This window comes from Rana temporaria, chromosome 2 (assembly GCF_905171775.1).
Source record: "Rana temporaria chromosome 2, aRanTem1.1, whole genome shotgun sequence".
In the NCBI taxonomy this organism is placed as follows: Eukaryota; Metazoa; Chordata; class Amphibia; order Anura; family Ranidae; genus Rana; species Rana temporaria.
The window spans coordinates 15,863,450-15,886,611 of record NC_053490.1 but is presented as its reverse complement, the minus strand read 5'-3'; the positions used below and the strand labels follow the sequence as shown (position 1 = coordinate 15,886,611).

Here is a 23,162-nt window from a genome sequence, read left to right as displayed (position 1 = left end):
CTTACCGAGGATGTGTCAGCAGATGGGGACATGACGACATTGAGATCTCCACCAATGATGTAGCAGGGACCCCCGAAAGAGGATAGTCTGGTGAGAACCGATGAGAGGAACCGAGCCTGACCACATTAGGTACGTAGATGTTGGCCACTGTGAAAAGAAATTTTTTTCGTTTCAGTTTGAGAAAAATGAAGCGGCCATTAACATCAACATGGGTGTATAAGACCTCTGGTTTAAAAGATTTATGAAACGCTATGGATACACCCTTAGACTTGGCTCAGGGATTAGCACTATGGAACCATTGTGGTAGTATTTGTTGCGCAGAGCCAGTATGGAATCAGTACGGCAGTGAGTTTCCTGCAGTAATAAAATATTAGAACTTTTTTATGGAAGTGGTAAAGGGTCTGACTCAGTTTCTCAGGTGTGTTGAACCTAGGGTGACCACGTAACCTGGATTGCCCAGATTTGGCAGGTCTGTCCCGGGCACATTCATTCCAGGACAACAGTGTCCCGGAATGAAACTGACACAGCCACCCCCCGGGCCAATCTGATGCCCCCAAAAAAGGCCGCCACTTCACCACTTTACTCACTGACAGCACTTGTCCTGGTCGGGAATGCCTGGGGGAGCACAATCCCCGCCCCCTGCTTGTGATTGGAGAAATCATAAATCCCGTCTCTTGTGTCCAATCACTGTGCTGTGATTCGTTACAGCACAAGCTGATTTTTGGGAACGAGGGTGTCCCTGAATGGTAGTTTGGAAATGTGGTCACCCTACATGCCTAGTGTCACTTCAGGGAACTCTGAAATATCTGGGGATAGTGGAGGTCCTAGCAATTTTGGACAACTCGGCAAGGATCCTGTGAATACTGGATGTACTAAGAATTCTGGTAACCCAGGAAGACCTGGCAGGGATTCTATGAGCACTAATTCTTCAATAGTTCAAGATAAGAACTGGGAGGACTAATGAGACTCATTGGGCCAGATTCAGAAAGAGATACGACGGCGTATCTCCTGATACGCCGTCATATCTCTGAGATCCGACGGTCGGATCTATGCGACTGATTCATAAGAATCAGTTACGCATAGATCTCCCTTGGATCCGACTGGTGTAAGTGACTTACAGCGTCGAATCTTAGGCTGCAATCTTCCGCTGTCCACTAGGTGGCGTTTTGTCTTTTACTCGCGACGAATATGCAAATGAGGAGATACGCCGATTCAGAAACGAACGCCCGCCCGTCGCTTTTTTTTTTACGTCGTTTGCGTTCGGCTTTTTCTGGCGGATACCCCTGCTATATGAGGGGTAGCTAATGTTAAGTATGGCCGTCGTTCCCGCGCCGAGTTTTGAATTTTTACGTCGTTTGCGTAAGTCGGTCGCGAATACGGATGGCCGTAATTTACGTTAACGCCGAAAACAATGATTTTCTAGCGACGTCATTTGGAGCATGCGCACTGGGAAATTTCGCCGGCGGCGCATGCGCAGTTAAATCGGCGCGGGGACGCGCCTGATTTAAATTGTACACTCCCCCTAGCCGCGGAATTTCAATTCCGCCGGGGGAGTTACGATCCGCAGGCGCAAGTTTGGAGGTAAGTGCTTTGTGAATACAGCACTAGCCTCGCAAAATTGCGCCGGCGGATCGTAAAAAATCACATAGATTACGCGGATCTAAAGATCCGCTAATCTATGTGAATCTGGCCCATTAAGATAATATTGAAAATTTATGACATGATAAATAAATCTTTTTTTCCTTTCTAAGTGAAATAAATAAAAAAAAAGTCCATTGTTAGGGGTTACATGCCCTTTAATCCTTGTGTCTCCCTCTTTCTCTCCATTCCTTAGGTTCATGTTTATCTTGATGATTATTCTCACCGCCTTCCTGTGTGGCCTCAACAACATCTATGTTAACTACAGCGAATCAGACAAGCTGGGAAAGTACGTATTTCACATTCTACACAAGTAATCCTGTCTCTGGACCGGAAATGGAAGCACCATTTTCTAAACAGAAAATAAAATGGTTGTGGGTCGTTTTTTTTTTTTTTAATCAAGTAATTTTAATTTGTATAAAAAGATAGAAAACAAATACACATTTATACATCCCTCACTTATTCTTTTCACCCACCACCCCCCGCTTTAGGCTACGCCGCTGTATATTAGCAGGCAAGTACATTGAGAATGATGTACTTGCCTAGCTAACTTACGGCGGCGTAGCCTAAACAGGCTAAGCTACGCCGCCGCAAGTTTAAGCCTTCGTACCTGAATCTACCTATATAACTTTTGCGCAAACCAATCAATAAACGCTTATTGCGATTTTTTTTAACGAAAAATATGTAGAAGAATACGTATCGGCAAGTACATTGAGAATGATGTACTTGCCTAGCTAACTTACGGCGGCGTAGCCTAAACAGGCTAAGCTACGCCGCCGCAAGTTTAAGCCTTCGTACCTGAATCTACCTATATAACTTTTGCGCAAACCAATCAATAAACGCTTATTGCGATTTTTTTAACGAAAAATATGTAGAAGAATACGTATCGGCCTAAACTGAGGACATATTTTTTTTTTTTTATATATATTTTTGGGGGATATTTATTATGGTAAAAACTAAGTAAAAAATATAATTTTTTTTCAAAATTGTGCTGTTTTTTTTTTCTGTTGAGAAACCCAAAAGGAAGCAAAATGAAGAATTTTACATGTAAAAACCACATACGAATCTAGAGAGCAGGTATGGGGCTGTTTGTGTTTCTGAGAGCTCCCAGGTCATTCTTTGTCTCTTGGCAATTTCAGCTTAAATGAGACTTTCCAGTTCCTGTTCTGGACGATGTTCCAGATGGTGGAGCGGACCACCGTGGACATGAACCACTACTACGTGGCAGAATTTGCAGGTCGAGCACTGTATGGAATCTTTACCATTATCATGGTGATTGTCCTACTCAACATGCTTATTGCCATGATCACCAATTCCTTCCAGAAGATTGAGGTGAGAGTTGTGCCCTAGTGTGAGAGATAATCGGGTGATGGGAACTGCTCCAATGATATATTACATGTTACATGTTTCAGCAGGTGGTTGGCGCCATTGTATTGGGTACAATTGTTAACTGTCACAAAGTTCGATGGACTTAATTAGCCAGATTCATAAAGACTGGCTTAACTTTGAGGCGGCGTAGCGTATCGCATATACGCTATGCCGCCGTAAGTCAGAGAGGCAAGTGCTGTATTCACAAAGCACTTGCCTCCTAAGTTACGGCGGCGTAGCGTAAATGGGCCGGCGTAAGGGCGCCTAATTCAAATGAGGAACAGGTGGGCGTGTTTTATGTTAATGACTCGTGACCCGACGTGATTGACGTTTTTAACGAACGGCGCATGCGCCGTCCGTGGACATATCCCAGTGTGCATTGCTCCAAAGTACGCCGCAAGGACGTATTGGTTTCGGCGTGAACGTAAATTACGTCCAGCACCATTCACGGACGACTTACGCAAACGACGTAAAATTTTTTTAAAATTTGACGCGGGAACAACGTCCATACTTAACATTGGCTAGTCCAGCTTTTTGTTGGACTAACTTTACGCCTCAAAACGCCTTACGTAAACGGCGTATCTTTACTGCGACGGGCAAGCGTACGTTTGTGAATAGGCGTATCTCGCTGATTTACGTATTCTAGGCGTAAATCAGCGTTCACGCCCCTAGCGGCCGGCCTAAGTAGAAAGCTAAGATACAACGGCGCAGGCCGTCGTATCTTGGCTACATTTAAGTGTATCTCATTTTGAGAATACACTTAAAGATACGACAGCGTAGATTCAGAGTTACGACGACGTATCTACTGATATGGCGGCGTAACACTCTGTGAATCCGGCTAATTGTGTCACCAGAGGTGGCACCCTACAAGCAGGCTGGACAGATGCCGATGCAACACAATTAGCAGAAACAAAGCCCAAAGGCAGGTGATCTGAGCATACAGTAGATTCAAAGCAGAGGGTCAGGACATAAAACCAATACAGGCCGACAGGTGGAGGACACTGAGTGGAGACCAGTGGAGGATTGGCAGAGAGGGGTGGTAGACACTAAGCAGAGGCCAGTGGAGGGATGGGTACAGAGTAGTGGAGGACACTGAGTGGAGGCCAATGGAATGATTGTCAGAGAGGGGTGGAGGACACTGAGTGGAGACCAGTAAATGATTCTCAGAAAAGGGGAAAGGACACTAAGTGGAAACCAATGGAATGACTGTCAGAGAGGGGTGGAGGACACTGAGTGGAGACCAGTGGAATGATTCTCAGAAAAGGGGGGAGGACACTAAGTGGAGACCAGTGGAATTATTGGAAGAGAGGGGTGGTAGACACTAAGCAGAGGCCAATGGAGGGATGGGTACAGAGTAGTGGAGGACACCGAGTGGAGACCATTGGAATGATTGTCAAAGAGGGATGGAGGACACCGAGTGGAGACCAGTAAATGATTCTCAGAAAAGGGGGGAGGACACTAAGTGGAGACCAGTGGAATTATTGGAAGAGAGGGGTGGTAGACACTAAGCAGAGGCCAGTGGAGGGATGGGTACAGAGTAGTGGAGGACACCGAGTGGAGACCATTGGAATGATTGTCAAAGAGGGATGGAGGACACCGAGTGGAGACCAGTAAATGATTCTCAGAAAAGGGGGGAGGACACTAAGTGGAGACCAGTGGAATTATTGGCAGAGAGGGGTGGTAGACACTAAGCAGAGGCCAGTGGAGGGATGGGTACAGAGTAGTGGAGGACACCAAGTGGAGACCATTGGAATGATTGTCAAAGAGGGGTGGAGGACACTGAGTGGAGACCAGTAAATGATTCTCAGAAAAGGGGAAAGGACACTAAGTGGAGACCAATAGAAAGAGTGTCAGAGAGGGGTGGAGGACACTGAGTGGAGACCAGTGGAATGATTCTCAGAGAGGGGGGGAGGACACTAAGTGGAGACCAGTGGAATGATTCTCAGAAAAGGGGGGGAGGACACTAAGTGGAGACCAGTAGAATTATTGGCAGAGAGGAGTGGAGGACACTGAGTGGAGACCAGTGGAGGATTGGCAGAGAGGGGTGGTAGACACTAAGCAGAGGCCAGTGGAGGGATGGGTACAGAGTAGTGGAGGACACTGAGTGGAGACCATTGGAATGATTGTCAGAGACGGTGGGGAGGACACTGAGTGGAGACCAGTAGAATGATCAGGGCCGGATTCCAGACAAGGCCAGGCCTCGGGGCGGCAGTGGGTGGAGGGGCGGCACTGCGGCTGAGAGGAGAGTGTGTTTTTTATTTTAATATGTATTATTTTTTTTATTATTTATTGCTATTTTTTTTCTTAGCCCTGTTGGGGGGCATTGGTAAGATATCAGGGGTCTTAACAGACCTTTGACATCTCCCCTTTGAGACAGAGAAAGGGACTAAGGACACAGATTCCCCAGTCCCTTTCTCAGCTGCACTGGAAATGAATGGACTGGAGACAGAGGCTCCTCTCCATTCATAAACTGAAGCATCGTAAACACAGTTTACTATGCTCAGTTATATGAATGGACAGAGTCAGTGATCACTGACTCTGTTCATTCTGAAAAGGTAGGAGCCGCGGGGGAGAGCAGAACGGAGGACAGCAGCGGCACGGAGGGGGAGAGCAGAACGGCAGCGGCACGGAGGGGGGACACAGCAGCATGGAGGGAGAGCAGAACGGATGGGGGAACTGGAGGGAAAGTCAGGTATCGGTAAAGTATCGGAGCATTTTCCCCGAGTACAAGTACTCAGGGAAATGCTTGGTATCGGTCCCGATACCGATACTAGTATAGGTATCGGGACAACCCTAATAACAAGCGCAGTGTAACCACAAGTAGCCTCTTGGTACTAGCGTGGCCTTAAATAGAATGGAAATCAGTCTGCAAGAAAGAGACATATTTTGGGTGTTGCACTCCCAGTAACATTGCACTACCAATGATTGCTGGAAGTATATACTACAAAAAGATTGAACGTACACATTGTAGATACCGATATGATAAAACTACCTCAATTGGTCTTTGAATTCTGGGGCTGAGGGCCTAAACACGCCAACATGTATAACCGGACAATGTATTGGCAGCATTAAGGGTATCCTAGTATGGCGGACCTAATAAGAACAACCAGATAAATAAAGTAAGATCATACTATAAAGTATTCAATGTGGCTGTACATACCCAGAGAAAGCTGATGCTACTAGAAATCCACGCTGACTAGTACCGGGCTACCGACTTGCTTGTTGATCATTATGAATCAGTGTGGGCCTATACAGTATACAATTTCCCAACATGGACACAAGCAGCTAAGACATCCTGGCAGGATATTTACCCTTCCCCACCCTATCCAAGGAAGAAACACATTCTGGCCCAGATTCACAAAGCACTTACGCCGACATATAACAAGTTACGCCGACGAAAGTGCAAATGTGGGCCGTTGTATCTGTGCGCCAGACCCACAAACAGATATGCGCCTAAAACCAGGCTACACCCCGCCGACGTAGCTTGCTTACGCCGGCGTAGGGTGGGCGCACATTTAGGCTGGGTGCACGGTGCCGCTCCCATTGATTAGCCATTCAAACATGCAAATGAGGTAAATACGGCGATTCACGAACCTGCGTGCGCCCGACGCAGGCTACGCGAGATGCGCGTAAGTTGTACGTCCAGCGTAAAGTTAAGCCCCATAAAGGAGGTGCAACCCAGCAGCAGACATGCACAGGTCTGCACCAGGGAACACAAGCCGGCGTAGTTTACGTTGGACGTGTGTCTGGCTGGGCGTAGGTTACATTCACGCCGTAGTGATCCAGCGTAGTTTAGGCAGTTGTTCCGACGTGGTTGTGAGCAGGCGCAGGGGGATGCGTCCACATCACGGCGCATGCGCAGTTCATGATATGTATCTGTCTGGAGCTCGGCCCATCATTTGCATGGGGTCACGCCTCATTTGCATGGGTCACACCCACTTCCACCTACGCCGGCGTACGCCTTCGAATCCCACGCCACGCTGGCGCAGCGTTGGGAGCACTGGCTTGCTGAATGCATTGCTTGATTGCTTGCCTCTCTGCGCTGCGTTGGTGTAGCGCACATTGGTTACTCTACGGCGGCGTAATGTACGCCTTGCTCTCTGTGAATCTGGGCCTCTGTGTCTGTGTGTCTATATATATATATATATATATATATATATATATATATATATATATATATATATATATATATATATAGTTAGATTCATAAAGGACATACGACGGCGTATCTCCAGATATGCCGTGGTATGTCCGAATGAGTGCGGTCGTATCTATGCGCCTGATTCATAGAATCAGTTACGCATAGATTTGGCCTAGATACGAGCGGCGTAAGTCTCCTACGCCATCGTATCTTAGGGTGCATATCTACGCTGGCCGCTAGGGGCGCTTCCGTAGATTTACGCGTAGATAATGCAAATGAGCTAGATACGCCGATTCAGAAACGTACGTCCGCCCGGCGCATTGATTTACGTCCTTTACGTAAGGCTTTTTTCGGCGTACAGTTACCCCTACTATATGAGGCGTAGCCAATGTTAAGTATGGATGTCGGGACAGCGTCTAATTTTCCGTCGTTTGCGTAAAACGTTCGAGAATAGGGCTTTGCGTAAATTACGTTCACGTCGAAAGCATTGACTATTTGAGACGTGATTTCGAGCATGCGCACTGGGATACCCCCACGGACGGCGCATGCGCCGTTAAAAAAAATACGTCATTTACGTGGGGTCAAGATGAGTTAACATAAAAAACGCCCACATCTTAGTCGTTTGAATTTCGCGCTCCTTACGCCGAAACATTTACACTACGCCGCCGTAACTTACGGCGCAAATTCTTTCTGGATAAGGAACCTCCGCTCTAAGTTACGGCGGCGTAGTGTATCTGAGATACGCTACGCCTGCCTAAAGATAGGCAGATCTTTGTGGATCTGGCCCTCTGTGTCTGTGGGCCAGATTCTCAAAAGCGATACGACGGTGTATCTCCAGATACCCAGGGATATGCAATTAGCGGACCTCCAGCTGTTGCAGAACTACAAATCCCATGAGGCATAGCAAGACTCTGACAGCCACAAGCATGACACCCAGAGGCAGAGGCATGATGGGACTTGTAGTTTTGCAACAGCTGGAGGTCCGCTAATTGCATATCACTGAGATACACCGTCGTATCTCTGTTTCTGAGCCCGGGTATCTATGCGAGTGATTCTTAGAATCATTTACGCATAGATACGGCGTAGATCCGACTGGCGTAAGTCACTTACACCGTTGGATCTTAGATGTAATTCCCCGCTGGCCGCTAGATGGCGTTTACGACGATTTCTCATTTGTCTATGCAAATGAGCCTGATACGCCGATTCCCGAACGATTTTGCGCCGCCTCGTCGTCGTTTACGTAGTTTCCGTAAGCATAAGGTTACCCCTGGTATATGAGGGGTAACCTTACGTCGGTCCGCTGTATGCCATGTTAAGTATGGCTGTCGGGGCAGCGTCGTGTTTTTCCGTTGTTTACGTTGTTTACGTAACTCGTCGCGAATAGGGCTGTGCGTAAATTACGTTCACGTCACAACCAATGTATTTGCGCCGTACTACGGAGAATGCGCAGTGGCCTACATTTAAGGCCGGCGCATGCGCAGTTCGTTCGGCACGGGGGCACGCTTAATTTAAATACAAGCCACCCCCTTTGATTTACGCGGGGATACGCCGGGCCATTTAGACTACGCCGCAGCAAATTACGGAGCAAGTGCTTGGAGAATACGGCACTTGCTCCAGTAAGTTGCGGCGGCGTAGTCTAAATGGCATACGCTCGTAGATACGCAGATCTACGAGAATCTGGCCCTGTGTGTCTATATATACTGTGTAAACTGGATCTCGTTTCCTGGCTTTGACTCCTCTCTCTCTTTCTCTCTCTCTTTGATGTCTCTGCAGGATGACGCTGATGTGGAATGGAAATTTGCGCGCTCAAAATTGTATCTGTCCTATTTCAGAGAAGGACTGACTCTTCCCGTTCCATTTAACATCATCCCTACCCCAAAATCTCTCTTCTACATCGTCAGGTACTATCCTCATCTCCAATGTCAGCCTTACTCCCTGACAGCCTGGGCATGGTTTACAGCAGATATTTTGGTGTTTGGTTAATAGAGTGAAAGCCTCTTCTACCTTTCAGGGGGGATCCCTATGCTGAGTTCCAGAGTCTGCAAACATATTCCACCTGGGAGCAGATCTGGGAAAATTATGGCAGGGAGAGTTCACAGTATGAGAAGTCACGGACCCACCAGACTTCACCTATAACTTAAATAATACTGTGAGGCGCACTGGCCCTTTAATTAGATGTAAAATATGTTTTTTGAGAAATAATTATTAACTCTTTCCTGATGGCTGTACGCATATATGTGGCAGCGCAGAAGTGGGCCTTATTTTGTGGTAGAAGTTCAGAAGAATGTTACCGCTCCAGACTGAATGAATGAGTGACTTGTATAGCGCTACACATGCGAACTGAGGGCTAGATTCATATAGACTTACGACGGGCGTATCAGTAGATACGCTGTCGTAAGTCCTAATCCCCGCCGTCGCAACTTTAGGCGTATGCTCAAACTGAGATACGCTTAAATGTTGCTAAGATACGACCGGCGTAAGTCTCCTATGCTGCATATTTACGCTGGCCGCTAGGGGCGTGTACGCTGATTTACGCCTAGAGAATATGTAAATCGGCTAGATACGCCGATTCACGAACGTACGCCCGGCCGTCGCAGTAAAGATACGCCGTTTACGTAAGGGGTTTTCACGCGTAAAGTTATTCCACCAAATACATGGCGCAGCCAATGTTAAGTATGGCCGTCGTTCCCGCGTCGAAATTTAAAATTTTTACGTTGTTTGCATAACTCTACCGTGAATGGGGCTGGCAGTAATTTACGTTCACGTCGAAAGCATGACGATTTGCCGACGTCATTTGGAGCATGCGCACTGGGATAGGTCCACGGACGGCGCATGCGCCGTTCATTAAAAACGTCATTAAATACGTGGGGTCACTAGTACTTTACATAGAACACGCCCCCAACCAGCCTATTTTGAATTAGGCGGGCTTACGCCGGCCCAGTTACACTGCGTCGCTGTAAGTTTCAGCGCAAGTTCTATGTGAATACAGGACTTGCTGCTCAAACTTACGGCGGCATAGTGTATCTGAGATACGCTACGCCCGCCTAATTCTACCTGAATCTAGTCCTGAATCGGCCCTAGGCGCTTTTTCCAGCCAGTGTCTGCTTGGCTGGTGCGGTCATTTTACCCCTTAGGATCTCGACACGCTTGAGACACACAGTCATACATATATATATACTAGGGCCAATTCGGACAAGATCCAATTTACCTACCAGCATGTCTTTGGAGTGTGGGAGGAAACCGGAGTAACCCGGAGGAAACCCACACAGACACAGGGAGAACATGCAAACTCCAGGCAGATGGCGTCATGGTCGGGATTCGAACCAGCGACCCTTTTGCTGCTAGATGAAAGTGCTATCCACTACACCACTGTGCTGATTGCATTGCCAGCCCCTGGAACACAGGGTGCAGGTTACAGAATGAAAATTTGTACCATTCCCAGTTTCCCATATCAACACAGACAGTGTTGATGTGGGAATCCCTCCTGCTGTGCCACTGTCTTCTCCCGGCGGGGGAAGCCGTCCCCACCAGGAGAAGACAGTGATTACTGCTAGTCGTATATTGTGAATCATATGTAAAATCCAGCAGGCTGGTTGTACCCAAGTTGATCAATCAATCAGCGGATTTATCCTTGGTCTTGTTTATATCACATTCAGCCTGCCCATACATTTGGAATCTCGGCCGGTTCAGCAGGATTCAAACCGAGGAAAGACTTGTGATAATATGAGTGTGATTGTCTTCTGTTGGACATCATGCCCTGTTACATATATGCGTATGCCTTTTGTGCTGGGAACCAGTGGCGGCTGGTGCTCAAAATTTTTGGGGGGGCGCAAACCAAAAAAAAAAAATGCAGCCTCACTGTGTTCATCAAATGCAGCCACTGTGCCATCAATTGTCAACACTGTGCCATGCCATCAAACGCAGCCACTGTGCCATCAATTGTCACCACTGTGCCATGCCATCAAACGCAGCCACTGTGCCATCAATTGTCACCACTGTGCCATGCCATCAAACGCAGCCACTGTGCCATCAATTGTCACCACTGTGCCATGCCATCAAATGCAGCCACTGTGCCATCAATTCGCACCACTGTGCCATGCCATCAAATGCAGTCACTATGCCATGCCTTTAAACGCAGCCACTGTGCCATGAATTGTCACCACTGTTCCATGCCATCAAATGCAGTCACTATGCCATGCCATCAAACGCAGCCACTGTGCCATCAATTCGCGCCACTGTGCCATGCCATTAAACGCAGCCACTGTGCCATCAATTGTCCCCACTGTGCCATGCCATCAAACGCAGCCACTGTGCCATGCCATCAAACGCAGCCACTGTGCCATCAATTGTCGCCACTGTGCCAATTGTCGCCACTGTGCCTATTGTCACCACTGTGCCCTGTAAAATGCCCCGCCCGGCACTTACCTTTACTGGAGTCAGCCATCCACGTCCTCGACCCTCGATGTCTTCTCCCGCCCTCGATGACGCTTCAGCCAATCAGGTTACGGGTAGCCAGAACCGGCCAACCTGATTGGCTGAGACGTCTGTCAGTCTTATCCAAGGAATGCACCCCCCGTGCGTTCCAAGGATAAGCTTCCAGGGACCCGAGGGCTGTAAAGCCTATCAGAGCCGCTGGCACTGTACAGCCAACCAGCTACCGTTATTCAGCTGGCTGGCGCTCAACATCCGGCCAGCTGAATAGTGGGCGGCAGCGGCGACAATAACATAGATTCGTGCAATGTATGAATCTATGTTATTAGACTCAGTGGCGGTGAGAGCCAGAGGGTGGGGGCGCTCCAGCGCCCTCTATGGACGAACCGCCACTGCTGGGAACATGCTCTTTCTCGCTCCTCCAGCACTGTGACTGTCACCAACAGCTCCCAGCCACCAACTAACAATTGGGAGCCAGTGGGATGGGGAAGCCTACGCACCTTCCAGCAATGGGCCTCTGGCATTATGATTTCCTTAAGGGGTGGTGTGGAATAACAGGATTAATGGGTAGAAATGTCATGGAATTTAGAAGCTTATTGGCTCTTAGGGCCAGATCCACAAAAGGGATACGCCGGCGTATCTACTGATACGCCGTTGTATCTCTGTTTCTATCTATGCGACTGATTCATAGAATCAGTTACGCATAGACATTCCTAAGATCCGGCAGGTGTAATTGTTTTACACTGCCGGATCTTAGGATGCAGTACCGCGGCCGCCGCTGGGGGGAGTTTGCGTCGTAATCCAGCGTCGGGTATGCAAATGAGGAGTTACGTCGATCCTCAAAGCTTTTTCGCGTTCGCTACGTCGCCGCTACGTTAGTTTCCCGTCGCTTAGTTACACTTTTGTGAGGCAGCCCTACTTTTACACAGCAGGCGTTCTGCTGTGTAAAGTATGGCCGTCCTTCCCGCGTCAAATTTTTAAATTTTACGTTGTTTGCGTAAGCCATACGGGAAAACGGAAATACGCTATGCGCCGCTCCGTTCCAAAAAGGACGTCACGTCGCGCAATGCACGTCGGGAAAAAAACGTCGAGAGCATGCGCAGTACGTCTGGCGCGGGAGCGCGCCTAATTTAAATGGGACCCGCCCCATTTGAATTGGCCCGCCTTGCGCCGGACGGATTTGAGTTACACCGCCGCAAATTTCCAGGTAAGTGTTTTGTGGATCGGTACCCAACTTAGGAAATTTGCGGCAGTGTAACTTAAATCTAAAAAGTTACGTTGCGCTGCCGGGCTGTGGATCTGGCCCTTAGTTCACAGAGATGCTTGGCAACCATTCCCAAACTTGCTGTCCTTATCTACTATAATGTACAATATCACTATGTGCATTGCACAGCTCAATTATAACACCAGTATTCCTTCCCAATCACAGGGCAATTTTTCAATGTATGTGCTGCTGCTACAAACCCAAGAAGAAGCAAGAATACCCACCTATCTCTACCATTGTAAGTATAAAAAAAAAAAAATTCTGTGGTTTCCATAAGCAAATATTTAACCAAAGTGAATTCTGATGGTTCTGGACAATGTTTTCCCATTCAGTTCAACAGGGGAGTCAGCGCTGGAGAGTCTGGGGAGAGCCGCATCTCGTACCGCCTGCAGGTGATCAAAGCTCTGGTTCAGAGATACATCGATACGGCTCGCAGGGAGTTTGAGGAAAGCAGACGAAAAGGTAAAAAGTAAAACTGGATCCTCGCCCCCCTTTCCCTAATTTTTTTTATTGGTCTTTGATGTGTGTGGAGCTGCTGGAAGATAATTATGTTTAACCACTTCCATACCGGGCAGTTATACACCTTCCCACCCAGACCAATTTTTAGCTTTCAGCGCTGTTGCACTTTGAATGACAATTGCGCGGTCATGCTAAACTGTACCCAACCTAAATTTTTATCATTTTGTTCCCACAAATAGAGCTTTCTTTTGGTGGTATTTGATCACCTCTGGGATTTTTATTTTCTGCAAAAAAAATTAAAAAATGACTGAAAATTTAGAAAAAAATACGTTTACTTGTTGTTTCAGTTATAAAACATTCTAAATAAGTACGTTTTCTCCTTCACGGTTGGGCACTGATGGTACTGCACTGACGGGCACTGATAAGGCGGCACTGATGGGCACCGATGAGGTGGCACTGATGTGGTGGCATTGATGATGGGCACTAATATGCGGCACTGATAGGCGACACGGATGGGCACGGATAGGCGACACGGATGGGCACAGATAGGCGGCATGGATGGGCACGGATAGGCGGCATGGATGGGCACTGATAGGTGGCACTAATGTATGTGTTGTACTAATGTATGCCAATCAGTGCCAAACAATGCCTGCCAATCAGTGATGTCCATTGTGGGCACTAATTGGCAACCGTTATTTGTACATTTTCATCCCTGGTGGTCTAGGGTGGCATACCTGTGGAGGGCATCCCTGGTGCTCTAGTGGCATCCCTGGTGGTCCAGTGTGGACATCCTCAGGGGGGCTGTGCTGATAATCATTCAGCACAAACCCCCCCTGTCAGAGGAGCAGCCGATCGGCTCTCTTCTACTCGCGTCTGACAGAGGCGAGTGAGGAAAAGCCGATTACCGAATTTTCTTGTTTACATTGTGATCAGCCGTGATTGGACACGGCTGATCACGTGGTAAAGAGTCTCCGTCAGAGACTCTTTACCTAGATCGGTGTTGCGGGGTGTCAGACTGACACCCTGCAACAATGATTGCCGCGCTGCGCGCCCCCGGGGGTGCGCAGCGGCTCAATATCCTGAGGACGTCTTATGACGTCCACTCAGGGTATTGAAACCACTTTGCCGACGTCTTTTTGCATAAGGCGGGCGGCAAGTGGTTAAAGTCCATCCTGAATTTCGGGTGACACTAAATTTGGCCTGAATTTCACAGATTCCGATATCCAAATTTCTCTGTTATTTATGGCTATTCTGATTCCCAAAAGTCATCCTATCTCTCGACTGCCAGTGCCACCAGGTCCCGAAATCTATCTTTCTAACCCTGGTATCATTTTTAAAGGAAGTGTCTCAGGCTGATTTTTTTGGCCCCATCATCTTGGGCTACCAGAAGCTTCCCAAACCATTCTACACAGTGGGGTGGATTCAGTAAGCAATTGCGTCTGCGTAACCATAGTTACGCAGCGCAATTGCTTAGTTGCGCCGGCGTAACGACTTTTCTGTTTTCAGAAAGCTTGTTACGCCGAGTGCAGCCTAAGATATGACTGGCATAAGGCTCTTATGCCGTCGTATCTTAGGCTGCATTCTTACGATGGCCGCTAGGTGGCGTTCCCGTAGTGGTCAGCGTAGAGTATGCAAATTGCATACTAACGCCGATTCACAACCGTACGCGCGCCCTGCGTATGCATTTTACGTCGTTTGCGTTCGTCGGGTTTCCGGTAAAGCTGCTCCTGCTATTAGCAGGGGCAGCCAATGCTAAGTATACCCGTCGTTCCCGCGTCGCGATGTTTGAAAATTACGTTGTTTGCGTAAGTGAATCGTGAATGGCGCTGGACGCCATTTACGTTCACGTTGAAGCAAATGACGTCCTTGCGACGTCATTTGCCGCAATGCACGTCGGGAAAATTTCCCGACGGAGCATGCGCACTACGTTCGGCGCGGGAACGCGCCTAATTTAAATGATCCACGCCCCCTACGGGATCATTTAAATCACGCGCCCTTACGCCGGGCAGTTTTAGGGAGCGCCCACGCAAATTACGGAGCTACTGCTTCATGAATGAAGCGTAGCGCAGGTCATTTACGGAGGCGCAGCGTTAAAACGGTACGCTGCGCCTCCGTAAGAGGGCGCAAGTCGTACCTGAATCCACCCCAGTGTTTCATCATTTGCTTCTCTGTAATGCACACTTTTTTCTAGCCTGGTTCAGACTACTGTTGACTTCACTAGGACTTCAGGATCAGAATTTTGGAGGCTCTGAAATGTGAAAAAAATAAGGCCAGCCACTCAGATTTGTTTTTTAAAATTTCAGAGCCTCCAAAATTCTGAACCTTCAGGAATCTATGTTATTTTCAGTGGCGGTGCGAGAGCCAGAGGTGGCGGTACTCCAGCGCCCTCTATAGACGCACCGCCACTGCCATGTAGTATAATTAAATATTACCAGGTGGTAATCGTTACCCAGTAATTTTTACACAATCCCTACCAAACACAGCTACAACATTTCATCCAGTTGGCACAGCACTGCTCAAGTCTTATGATGTCATCATGATGGCCCAGGGGTGTACAGCGAGAGCCGGTTCACACTGGGGCGACTTGGGATCCGACTTGAAGTCGCCTCAAGTCGTCCTGAGTCGCGCTGTCGAGAAAAACAATGCAAGTGAATGGGAGCGGTGTTAATACACACGACTGGAGTCGCTCCGACTTCAAAAGAAGTTCCTGTACGACTTCAATCCGACTTGTAGGCGATTTGTACCCATTGATTTCAATGGAAGTCGCCTCCAAGTCGGATCCAAGTCTGATCACTGTCTTAACTGAAGCGACTTTCCAGGAAGATAACATACATTTCTCAGGCAAACCTCTCCCTCCCCCTCCCTCCCCTAGAGCTGATTGTTATTTGATTGGCCACTGGAAAGTCTCCTGTCCTGGAGACGACTTCAAGTCGTGTTGTAAATCGCCCCAGATCGCCCTGTGCTTCATGCTCAAGTCGTGTCGGAGTCGCCTCTGAAAGTCGCGCTGGAAGTCGTGTCGCCCTAGTGTGAACGGACTCTGGATGTGATAACAGTGTTGGGTTAGTGCAATGTTATAGGACACAAGAACAGCTTTTTACATGACTACTTTTACCCCTACAGATCTTGGCAACCGGATCACAGAGCTGAACAAGAATGTCATCCGTCTCCAGTCGGAGGTGAAACAATTGCGCCGCTCCCTATCAGACAAGGGAGCGGTGGTTAATAATAATAATAAAGAAAGCGAGAACGTGCTGAGCCGGTACATCATGAAAGTGAAAAGCGGCTTCCAGAACTACGACCAGGAGTCTGTGGGTTCTGGAAAGGACTCGTCCGAGGTCACAGTGCATCAGGACAGCTTTAGAAGCATTTTGCCAGAGGATGACTGTCCACCATACCCGGATATTCCGCCTGCCGATGACCTGGAACAAAGCGAGGAAAAGGGAGGCAATGAGAACTCAGAGACGGGAGAGGACATGTAAATATGCAGAATTGGTCCACCAAAGTGGTATTTTAGTCAGAAGTAGATTCTGGTGGGCCATTGGCTTTTTATATGCCTTGGAAACTCCAACAATGAGATTTCCCATTTATATTTCCCGACTCTGTTCTTATCCACTTGGAAGTTTTGGGGCGCCTCCACCCACCTTTGTGTTTTCCAGCGCCTCCTGTTACATTCTTCATAATATAAAATACATAAATATTCAGCAGGAATGGTGGGAGCCCATAATGGGCACAGCAAGGGCGCAGACCCAGGAATTCAGTGCAGATTTAGTGGGGACCCCTCATATTGGATACGGCAGGTCTTCAGGCCCGAGAACTCGGTGCCGGGAAGGTGGGAACCCCTCATAATGGGCACATCAGGTGTACAAATCTGGAAACTCAGCACAGTAATGATGGGAATGCCTCATAATGGACACAGTATACAAACCCATGAGCCATGTGTAGTTATGGTGGGAACGCCTCATAATGGGCACAAAAAGTGTACAGAACTGGGAATTCAGGACAGGTATGCTGGGAACCCATCTTAATGGGCACAGCAGGTGTTGAGATTCAAGTACTTAGTGCAGGTATGGTGGGAAACCCTAATAATGAGCACATCAGGTATACAGACCCCGGAAACTCAGTACAGGGATGGTGGGAACCTCTCATAATGGGCACATCAGGTGTACAAACCTGGGACTTGGCACGGGGATGGTGGGAAGCCCTCATAATGGGTACACCAGGTGTACAGACCCAGAAACTCAGCACAGGGATGGTGGGAAGCCCTCATAATGGGCACACCAGGTGTACAGACCCAGAAACTCAGCACAGGGATGGTGGGAACCCCTCATAATGGGCACAGCAGGTATACAGACCCAGGAACCCTGTGTAGCTATGGTGGGAAGCCCTCATAATGGGCACAGCAGATGTACAGACCCAGGAATCCAGTGTAGCTATGGTGGGAAGCCCTCATAATAGGCTCAAAAAGTGTGCAGAACCGGGAACTCAGCACAGTAATGGTGGGAACCTATCATAATGGGCACAACAGGTGTTGACATCCAGATACTCAGTGTAGGCATGGTGGTAACCCCTCATAATGGACAATGGGTGTACAGCAGGGGTCTGAGCAGGGATAGTGGGAACCCCTCACAATGGACACAGCACATGTGCAAATTGGGATCTAAGGGGAGGAATATAAAGCCCCTTATAATGGCCAGAGCCGCCGTGCTCCACACAGCTCTACATGGCGCAAGCGCAATGACTATTACGCATGCCGCATGCTCCCGATGCTAGTGCTACTCTGCAAGGGGGCGGGATGATTTTAGTAATAAAGTACACGTCTTAGCGGGCCGTGTAAAAACAAATGAAGGGCTGGTTTTGCAATGTTGATGGGCGGATTTTGCTAAGACGTGTACTTTATTGGTAAAATCACTCCCCTTGCAGAGTAGCACTAGCATCGGGAGTGTGCGGCATGTGTCATAGTGATTGCGCATGCGCCGTGTAGAGCTGACTCTCAGCTCTACATGTCCGGCTATTTTTGGAGGCTCGGTTGAGGTTCGTACTGCGCAAGCGCCGCGCCTGCGCAGTACAGGGGGGTCCTAATCCGCCTGGGGGAACATTTTTGGAAGGACAGGGGCTCTGGGGATTCTGACGTGTAAGGGGGTACTGAGGACTTTGATGTAAGGGGGGTATGGGGAGCTGAGAACTCTGATTTGAAAGGAGGGCTGAGGATTCTTACGTCCCCATTGGAAGGCTTCCCTAACTTATTTTTCTGGGGAGTACTCTAACATTTTTGATTTCCCATTACTTCCTATCTCCATATGCTTAGGGGTTTATTTATAAAAAAAATAATAATAAAAAAAGATAAATATAAAATATCTAAATATAAATTTATAAATATAAAAATATCTAAATATAAAAAGTTTACCCAGTGAAAGTGCTTGTACATTCAATGGGGCAAAAAATTATTTGTATGAAAGTTTTTCATAGATTTAAAATGGAAAATACAGCATATATACGCTACACTAGGAAATTCCTATGGTACTTACCACCATCTAGTGGCCAAATGCAGTGCTTTCTGTTTTAAATCATTTTAAACATTTGTCAAAGCAACGGAAATAGCCTATTATTCATGGTTCTTTTTTGGCCCCATTCACACAGAATGAATTTGTATGAACTTTCACTGCGAAATGCTATGAAAGTTATTTTTTTATTTTTTATTACACCTGATAAGAGTGAATCTACCCAGACAGCAATAAAAACCTGACTGAGGTTCCAATTTTTCCTCACACTATCAAACGCAAAAAAAAAAAGTTTGTCCAGAGATACAATTTAACCACTTAAGATCCGGACCTTTAGGCAGCTAAATGCCCAGGCCAGTTTTTGCGATTCGGCACTGCTTCGCTTTAACTGACAATTGCACGGTCGTGTGACGTGGCTCCCAAACAAAATTGGCGTCCTTTTTTCCCCACAAATAGAGCTTTCTTTTGGTGGTATTTGATCACTTCTGCGGTTTTTATTTTTTGCGCTATAAACAAAAATAGAGCGACAATTTGGAAAAAAATGCAACATTTTTAACTTTTTGCTATAATAAATATCCCCCAAAAATATATATAAATAATTTTTTTCCTCAGTTTAGGCCAATACGTATTCTTCTACATATTTTTGGTAAAAAAAAAACGCAATAATCGTTTATCGATTGGTTTGTGCAAAATTTATAGCGTTTACAAAATAGGAGATAGTTTTATTGCATTTTTATTATTATTATTTTTTTTACTACTAATGGCGGCGATCAGCGTTTTTTTTGTGACTGCGACATTATGGCGGACTCTTCGGACAATTTTGACACATTTTTGGGACCATTGTCCTTTTCACAGCAAAAAATGCATTTAAATTGCATTGTTTATTGTGAAAATGACAATTGCAGTTTGGGAGTTAACCACAGGGGGCGCTCAAGGAGTTATGCTTCACCTAGTGTGTGTTTACAACTGTAGGGGGGTGTGGCTGTAGGTCTGACATCATCGATCGAGTCTCCCTATAAAAGTGATCACTCGATCGATGCAGCGCCATAGTGAAGCACGGGGAAGCCGTGTTTACATACGGCTCTCCCCGTTCTTAAGCTCCGGGGAGCGATCGCGAGGGGGCACCTAGAAACGAATAGCCGCGCCCTCGTCCCGGATCGCTCCCCGACAATTTCCGTTCGCCGCATGTAGCGGGGGGGGGGGGGTCCCGATCGGACCCCCGACCCGCGGAAAGGCGGGGACGTACATGTACGCCCATATTCCTGTACGTGCCATTCTGTGGACGTCCATATACATGCGGCGGTCGTTAAGCGGTTAAAGAGGAACTGCAGTCTGCTCACATAATTTGCAATAAAAACATATTTGCCATTCTGGAGCTTCCCTCCAACCACTTTGCATATTATTTTATGCATACTGTAATTCTGTACTTGCCAAATATGCTGCAGAAATCTCCCTCCACTAAGTCTGCTGCAGCCATTTTAACTGTGGGCAGCTGAAGCTGCTGTCTGTTCACTTCCTGGATTTACACAGACACACAGAGGCAAACCTCCAGCTCTGAAGCCCTGCAGCTCTCATTGGCCCTCTTATGACTGAAGCCCTAACAAACTCTCACAAGAGTGAGAGAGAGCTGTGCATGATGTCATAAGCCTAGGCTATTGACCAGACAAGAAACAGGAAGTGGGCTGTATAAGATATTTACTGGCAGAAAAAAAGTGTTTTATTATCCAAAGCTAAAGCAACAACAAGGGCAGAAGATTTAATAGCTTTAAAAGTTTCAAAAGGAAACTTCCAACCTGGGGTTTCCTTGTAAATCAGTTGGTAGCTTGAAACAGGCTGGTCTCCGGTTTACTGTTATCAAATAAAATCCATAAAGATTCCAATTTGCAGCTTTTCCTTTTCATGACTGTAGGTGTGTTGATGCCCAGGCCAAATTTAGCAGCATTGGTATGCTCCTGCCAGCTTGGCAATAACCTGAAATGAAAATAATCAGCTAATTGCCAACCTAAATGAAATAACCTTTACATTCTTTCTCCACCTCTAGCCCACCGCTTGAAAATGGTTGGGAGATGGATGTTTATTTCTGCTGTGCTGTTTATAAACACTTCAGAAATCACCTTTGGGCAGCCAGTATGTCCATTAATGGTGGTGCGGTGATGGCTTGGTCCGCAAACACAGTGTACAGAGCCGAGCCGAACAGCTCTGTCCCATGTGAATGCTGTCTTGACCAATCACACCAATGCAGGTGGCAAACATAAGGCCAAATCTTGTGCTATTAAGATGGGGGCGGAATTTTTCACGAAACTCAAACACATCTCCTAAACAAATACTGTATTTATCGGCGTATACCGCGCACTTTTTTGCCCTGAAAATCAGGGCAAAATCATGGGTGCGCGGTATACGCCGATACCCGCGCCGAGTTTGAATACTGCGCCGACATATACCGAGCGCAGTACACTCGGGTATAGTCGGGCAGTCTCGGCTCGTTCCGCGCTCACGTCCTGGACGTACAGGACGTCGGCGCGAGAGTTGCCGAGCATTGCCGACAATACACGAGTGTACTGCGCTCTGTATATGTCGGCACAGTATTCAAACTCGGCGCGGGAAAAGAGCGGGGAGGACGCGAGGACGCCGCAGAAGGACGCCGGACCCGACGAAGAGGACACCTGAAGCCGCAGACGGACGCCGGACCCGACGAAGAGGACACACGAAGCCGCAGAAGGACGCCGGACCCGACGAAGAGGACACCCGAAGCCGCAGACGGACGCCGGACCCGACGAGGCCACCGATGGACGCCGCGGAAGACACCAAAACTAAGTACAACATTTTTTTTTCCACAGGATTCAGGCAACTTTAGGGGTGCGCGGTATACGCGGGAGTGCGCTATACCGCGATAAATACTGTATATCTCTGCTATTCTTCCTACACTTGTTTGTGCGGTGTGAGTAGGAAGAATAGCAGAGATATATTTGTTTAGGAGATGTGTTTGAGTTTTCGTGAAAAATTCCGCCCCCATCTTAACAGCACTGCCCGTCATTACAAAATACGCCACCCTTCATGTAGGTGTAGCGATCACCCCCGAAGGAACCCCTGGTTATAGATTGGGTGGCATGTTACCTCTGTGACTCCGCCGTCTAGGGTAGTTGATGAGAGCCAAAGCAATGGAATGTCCACATTCTTTTTCTTGTGCTTTTATTTACCCAACAAGGTAAAACAGTAAATCTTGAGGTAGAGAGTAAAAATGTATGAGGAGAAGAAACGGCAGATTCAGGCCTAACGATACGGAAACAGTCCTGCTTCCAACGACACTTTGCTTTCCTCGCCACTCCAGCCGGAGTGGGTATAGTGTACCTGGACAGGCCTCTCACACCGACCTGGCAGCCAGCGTTTCACTCTGAACCTTGAGGGAAAAGATCTCTGCCACAGACTCTCCCTAGAACTTAGATCATGGAGACAATCCTCCTTGGTAGAATTTGTGCCTGGATCAGCTTCAGGTAGTTTTCCATTAGGTTACCGACTGACAGGTGGCTAACATCCAACCTTTCAGTGTCCGGTCACCTTGATCCCCGATGGATTGTCGAGGCCCTATTGCATACCTCCCAACCGTCCCGGATTCCGCGGGATCCTCCCGCAATTCAAAGTGTGTCCCGGGGTCCCGCGGACTAGACAAGATTCCTGCAAAACAGGGCCCTGGGCGCGACATCCGGTGGGGCGACATTCCGTGCCTCCATGTTTGGTTTGGGTTTCCCGCCGCCATGTTTGGTGTCTGGTGCCCTGTGATTGGGCGTATGGGGGTCATGTGCGGCGTGGGGCTGGCCTGTCTGCGATCGTCTCGAAGTCCCCCCTCTGCACATGACCGCTACACGCCCAATCACAGTGCGAGGTGAAATACGGAAGATGTAGGTGCAGCCATACACCATGGAGCGGGCTGCAGGCGGTGAGTCGGGACAGAGCGGTATTTGCACAGGAAACCCCCCCGCCCAACAACTTTGATCCCCGCCTCCCCCGCCAAACAACGTTGATCCCCGCCCCCCCCCGCTCAACAACTTAGATCCCCGCCCCCCCCCCGCTCAACAAGATGTCCCACATTGGATTATTTAAATGTTGTGAGGTATGCTATTGGATCGCCAGCCTCTCTTGGCTCTCCTCAGGCGGACTCCCCACCAAACAGCTAAGGTGAATGTACTAGGTGAATAGAGTGGTTGGATGTGAGGAGTCTGTGTGAATAAATGATGAACCCCCCCGCCCAACAACTTTGATCCCCGCCCCCCCCGCTCAACAACTTTGATCCCCGCCCCCCCCCCCCCCCCGCTCAACAAGATGTCCCACATTGGATTATTTAAATGTTGTTCGCTATCCTATTGGA

General features: G+C 48.0%; 1 protein-coding gene across 1 annotated transcript in view; it reads left to right on the top strand.

Annotated features, from left to right (window-relative positions):
- LOC120928846 (short transient receptor potential channel 2-like) overlaps window positions 1–16,886 on the top strand; it is an 85,539-nt gene extending 68,653 nt beyond the window's left edge. Inside the window, exons 8-13 of the mRNA XM_040339870.1 lie at window positions 1,835–1,927; window positions 2,778–2,970; window positions 8,921–9,048; window positions 13,008–13,080; window positions 13,175–13,304; window positions 16,422–16,886. Of these exons, the coding sequence (XP_040195804.1) occupies window positions 1,835–1,927; window positions 2,778–2,970; window positions 8,921–9,048; window positions 13,008–13,080; window positions 13,175–13,304; window positions 16,422–16,780 (976 nt within the window). The 3' untranslated portion in view covers window positions 16,781–16,886. The remainder of the gene's footprint in view (window positions 1–1,834; window positions 1,928–2,777; window positions 2,971–8,920; window positions 9,049–13,007; window positions 13,081–13,174; window positions 13,305–16,421) is intronic.
- The last annotated feature ends 6,276 nt before the right edge of the window (window positions 16,887–23,162 follow it).